The following is a 6,000-nucleotide window of genomic DNA, read 5'->3' as shown; positions in this document are numbered from 1 at the left end:
GCATATACATTCTGGAGGCCACCATACAAACTGAGGCAGCAGGCCTTGTGTTTTAGCTTATTGTCCTGCTGAAAGGTGAATTCATCTCCCAGGTGAAAAGCAAACTGAACCAGGTTTTCCTCGAGGATTTGCCTGTGCTTAGCTCTGTTACGTTTATTTTTTTAACCTGAAAAAATCCCCTACTTATTTGAGTACAATCATACCCATAACATGATGCAGCCACCACTATGTTTGAAAATATGAAGAGTGGTACTCAATTATGTGTTGTATTGGATTTGCCCTAAACATAACACTTTGTATTCAGGACAAAAAATGAATTGCTTTGCCAAATTTGTTGTAGTTTTACTTTAGTGCCTTGTTGCAAACAGGATGCATGTTTTCAAATATTTGTATTCTATACAGGCTTCCTTCTTCTCACTCTGTCATTTATGTTAATATTGTGGAGTAACTACAATGTTGTTGATCCATCCTCAAGTTTCTCCTATCACAGCCATTAAACTCCTTAACTGTTTTAAAGTTACCATTAGCCTCGTGGTGAAATCCCTGAGCAGTTTCCTTCCTCTCCGGCAACTGAGTTAGGAATGAGGCCTGTATCTTTGTAGTGACTGGGTGTATTGATGCACCATCCATAGTGTAATGAATAACTTCACCGTGATCAAAGGGATATTCAGTACCTGCTTTTATTTATTTTTTACCCATCTACCAATAGGTGTCCTTCTCTGTGAGGCATTGGAAAACCTCTGGGTCTTTGTGGTTGAATCTTTGTTTGAAATTCACTGCTCGACTGAGGGACATTACAGATAATTGTATTTGTGGAGTACAGAGATGAGGTAGTCATTCGTAAATCATGTTAACCACTATTATTGCGCACAGAGTGAGTTTTTATGTGACTTATCATGTAACTTGTTAAGCAAATTTGTACTCCTGAACTTATTTAGGCTTGTCATAACAAAGGGGTTTAACACTTCGACACGAGACATTTTAGCTTTTCATTTTGTATGAATTTGTAAAACATAATTCTAGTTTTAAAATGATGGGGTATTGTGTGAAGTCCGGTGACCCAAACAAATCTAAATCAATGTTAAATGAAGGCTGTAACATGACAATAAAGTGAAGGGCTGTGAATACCTTCTGAATGCACTGTAACTCACAGTGTGGTGAATACCTTCTGAATGCACTGTAACTCACAGTGTGGTGAATACCTTCTGAATGCACTGTAACTCACAGTGTGGTGAATACCTTCTGAATGCACTGTAACTCACAGTGTGGTGAATACCTTCTGAATGCACTGTAACTCACAGTGTGGTGAATACCTTCTGAATGCACTGTAACTCACTGTGTGGTGAATACCTTCTGAATGCACTGTAACTCACTGTGTGGTGAATACCTTCTGAATGCACTGTAACTCACTGTGTGGTGAATACCTTCTGAATGCACTGTAACTCACTGTGTGGTGAATACCTTCTGAAATGTAACTCACTGTAACTCACTGTGTGGTGAATACCTTCTGAATGCACTGTAACTCACAGTGTGGTGAATAACTTCTGAATGCACTGTAACTCACTGTGTGGTGAATACCTTCTGAATGCACTGTAACTCACTGTGTGGTGAATACCTTCTGAATGCACTGTGTGTGTGTGTGTGTGTGTGTGTGTGTGTGTGTGTGTGTGTGTGTGTGTGTGTGTGTGTGTGTGTGTGTGTGTGTGTGTGTGTGTGTGTGTGTGTGTGTGTGTGTGTGTGTGTGTGTGTTTGTTGGATGGGTTCGGCATAGCAGAAGACCCAACTTCCATCTCGTATGGATCAATACAATACAACTTTATTGTCCATTGGGTTAGAATGGCCTTTCCCAACACCCCCAGACACACACACGTTGAGAGGGACAGGGTCAGCAGCGGTGGAAAGCAATTGTGAGGGGTTTTGGTCAGAAGACCGATTTCTGTCTCGTATGGATCAATGAAGTTGTTCTTTTCCAGACCAGGAGCAGGGAGAGCCCCACCACCATGGGGGAGCAGGATCCCCCTCCTCGCAGAGTAAAGTCTCCCTCCTAGACGGCCCAGGTAGCCTGTCCTCCTCTCACAGCCACTCCAACTCTACCTGCAGTCTGGAGCTCAGTAGTAGCAGTCGGCACGACAACACTGAACACAAAGCCAAAGGTAAGGAACCTCAGCGAACACTGAACACAAGGCCAAAGGTAAAGAACCTCAGCGAACACTGAACACAAGGCCAAAGGTAAGGAACCTCAGCTAACACTGAACACAAAGCCAGAGGTAAGGAACCTCAGCTAACACAAGGCCAAAGGTAAGGAACCTCAGCTAACACTGAATGCAAAGCCAAAGGTAAGGAACCTCAGTGAACACTGAACACAAGGCCAAAGGTAAGGAACCTCAGCTAACACTGAACACAAGGCCAAATGTAAGGAACCTCAGCTAACACTGAACACAAGGCCAAAGGTAAGGAACCTCAGCGAACACAGAACACAAAGCCAAAGGTAAAGAACCTCAGCTAACACTGAACACAAAGCCAAAGGTAAGGAACCTCAGCTAACACTGTACACAAAGCCAAAGGTAAAGAACCTCAGCTAACACTGAACACAAAGCCAAAGGTAAGGAACCTCAGCTAACACTGAACACAAGACCAAAGGTAAGGAACCTCAGCGAACACAGAACACAAAGCCAAAGGTAAAGAACCTCAGCTAACACTGAACACAAAGCCAAAGGTAAAGAACCTCAGCTAACACTGAACACAAAGCCAGAGGTAAAGAACCTCAGCTAACACTGAACACAAGGCCAAAGGTAAGGAACCTCAGCGAACACTGAACACAAGGCCAAAGGTAAGGAACCTCAGCTAATACTGAACACAAAGCCAAAGGTAAAGAACCTCAGCTAACACTGAACACAAAGCCAAAGGTAAGGAACCTCAGCTAACACTGTACACAAAGCCAAAGGTAAAGAACCTCAGCTAACACTGAACACAAAGCCAAAGGTAAGGAACCTCAGCTAACACTGAACACAAAGCCAAAGGTAAGGAACCTCAGCTAACACTGAACACAAAGCCAAAGGTAAGGAACCTCAGCTAATACTGAACACAAAGCCAAAGGTAAGGAACCTCAGCTAATACTGAACACAAAGCCAAAGGTAAAGAACCTCAGCTAACACTGAACACAAAGCCAAAGGTAAGGAACCTCAGCTAACACTGAACACAAAGCCAAAGGTAAGGAACCTCAGCTAACACTGAACACAAAGCCAAAGGTAAGGAACCTCAGCTAACACTGAACACAAAGCCAAAGGTAAAGAACCTCAGCTAACACTGAACACAAAGCCAAAGGTAAAGAACCTCAGCTAACACTGAACACAAAGCCAAAGGTAAGTACGGAAATGCCTGACAGATAAAATTGGCAAAATACAGTTTGTTCCTGTTACAATATTTTAAAGCTTTCTGTTAGCCTTGTATGGTACTAGTATAGGTAAAGACTTCTGTCCAATAGCCTACATTAGACAATTTACATTGTAGATGTGCTCAACAATGCCTGTTCATATGATGGTTGTATGGAAAGTAGGGCGATTCAAATGGGTACCTAGGTGATACCTTTACAGAGGACTTCTTCTCCATCTAGTTTTATTTCAACAGATTACAGAAAGTTACTGAAGTGCTTGGTGATTCAGATACACATCGGGCACCGCCTGTTGGTGATTCAGATACACATCGGGCACCGTCTGTTGGGGATTCAGATACACATCGGGCACCGCCTGTTGGTGATTCAGATACACATCGGGCACCGTCTGTTGGGGATTCAGATACACATCGGGCACCGCCTGTTGGTGATTCAGATACACATCGGGCACCGCCTGTTGGTGATTCAGATACACATCGGGCACCGCCTGTTGGTGATTCAGATACACATCGGGCACCGTCTGTTGGGGATTCAGATACACATCGGGCACCACCTGTTGGTGATTCAGATACACATCGGGCACCGCCTGTTGGTGATTCAGATACACATCGGGCACCACCTGTTGGTGATTCAGATACACATCAGCACCGTCTGTTGGTGATTCAGATACAATCGGGCACCGCCTGTTGGTGATTCAGATACACATCGGGCACCGCCTGTTGGTGATTCAGATACACATCGGGCACCGTCTGTTGGTGATTCAGATACACATCGGGCACCGTCTGTTGGTGATTCAGATACACATCGGGCACCGCCTGTTGGTGATTCAGCATCGGGCACCGCCTGTTGGTGATTCAGATACACATCGGGCACCGTCTGTTGGTGATTCAGATACACATCGGGCACCGTCTGTTGGTGATTCAGATACACATCGGGCACCGCCTGTTGGTGATTCAGATACACATCGGGCAACCGCCTGTTGGTGATTCAGATACACATCGGGCACCGCCTGTTGGTGATTCAGATACACATCGGGCACCGTCTGTTGGTGATTCAGATACACATCCGGCACCGTCTGTTGGTGATTCAGATACACATCCGGCACCGTCTGTTGGTGATTCAGATACATCGGGCACCGCCGTGATTCAGCACCGCCTGTTGGTGATTCAGATACACATCGGGCACCGCCTGTTGGTGATTCAGATACACATCGGGCACCGCCTGTTGGTGATTCAGATACACATCCGGCACCGCCTGTTGGTGATTCAGATACACATCGGGCACCGCCTGTTGGTGATTCAGATACACACCGGGCACCGTCTGTTGGGGATTCAGATCACCGCCTGTTGGGGATTCAGATACACATCGGGCACCGCCTGTTGGTGATTCAGATACACATCGGGCACCGTCTGTTGGTGATTCAGATACACATCGTGCACCGCCTGTTGGTGATTCAGATACACATCGGGCACCGCCTGTTGGGGATTCAGATACACATCGGGCACCGTCTGTTGGGGATTCAGATACACATCGGGCACCGCCTGTTGGTGATTCAGATACACATCGGGCACCGCCTGTTGGGGATTCAGATACACATCGGGCACCGTCTGTTGGGGATTCAGATACACATCGGGCACCGCCTGTTGGTGATTCAGATACACATCGGGCACCGCCTGTTGGGGATTCAGATACACATCGGGCACCGTCTGTTGGGGATTCAGATACACATCGGGCACCGCCTGTTGGTGATTCAGATACACATCGGGCACCGCCTGTTGGGGATTCAGATACACATCGGGCACCGTCTGTTGGGGATTCAGATACACATCGGGCACCGCCTGTTGGTGATTCAGATACACATCGGGCACCGCCTGTTGGTGATTCAGATACACATCGGGCACCGCCTGTTGGTGATTCAGATACACATCGGGCACCGTCTGTTGGTGATTCAGATACACATCGGGCACCGCCTGTTGGTGATTCAGATACACATCGGGCACCGCCTGTTGGTGATTCAGATACACATCCGGCACCGCCTGTTGGTGATTCAGATACACATCGGGCACCGTCTGTTGGTGATTCAGATACACATCGGGCACCGTCTGTTGGTGATTCAGATACACATCCGGCACCGCCTGTTGGTGATTCAGATACACATCGGGCACCGCCTGTTGGTGATTCAGATACACATCGGGCACCGCCTGTTGGTGATTCAGATACACATCGGGCACCGCCTGTTGGTGATTCAGATACACATCGGGCACCGCCTGTTGGTGATTCAGATACACATCCGGCACCGCCTGTTGGTGATTCAGATACACATCGGGCACCGCCTGTTGGTGATTCAGATACACACCGGGCACCGTCTGTTGGGGATTCAGATACACATCGGGCACCGCCTGTTGGGGATTCAGATACACATCGGGCACCGCCTGTTGGTGATTCAGATACACATCGGGCACTGTCTGTTGGTGATTCAGATACACATCGTGCACCGCCTGTTGGTGATTCAGATACACATCGGGCACCGCCTGTTGGGGATTCAGATACACATCGGGCACCGTCTGTTGGGGATTCAGATACACATCGGGCACCGCCTGTTGGTGATT

At 47.1% G+C, this 6,000-nt stretch overlaps 1 protein-coding gene across 1 annotated transcript in view; it reads left to right on the top strand.

The window, feature by feature from the left end:
* The first annotated feature begins 239 nt into the window (after positions 1 to 239).
* Positions 240 to 6,000, top strand: part of LOC135559436 (AT-rich interactive domain-containing protein 4B-like) — a 32,265-nt gene continuing 26,504 nt past the window's right edge. The window contains exons 1-3 of the mRNA XM_064993587.1: positions 240 to 249; positions 1,974 to 2,153; positions 3,339 to 3,362. Coding sequence (XP_064849659.1) covers positions 240 to 249; positions 1,974 to 2,153; positions 3,339 to 3,362 — 214 coding nt within the window. The remainder of the gene's footprint in view (positions 250 to 1,973; positions 2,154 to 3,338; positions 3,363 to 6,000) is intronic.

This window comes from Oncorhynchus masou, chromosome 18 (assembly GCF_036934945.1).
Source record: "Oncorhynchus masou masou isolate Uvic2021 chromosome 18, UVic_Omas_1.1, whole genome shotgun sequence".
Taxonomy (NCBI): Eukaryota; Metazoa; Chordata; class Actinopteri; order Salmoniformes; family Salmonidae; genus Oncorhynchus; species Oncorhynchus masou.
Note: the sequence above shows the minus strand (reverse complement) of the source record. Positions and strands in the feature narration are given on the sequence as shown.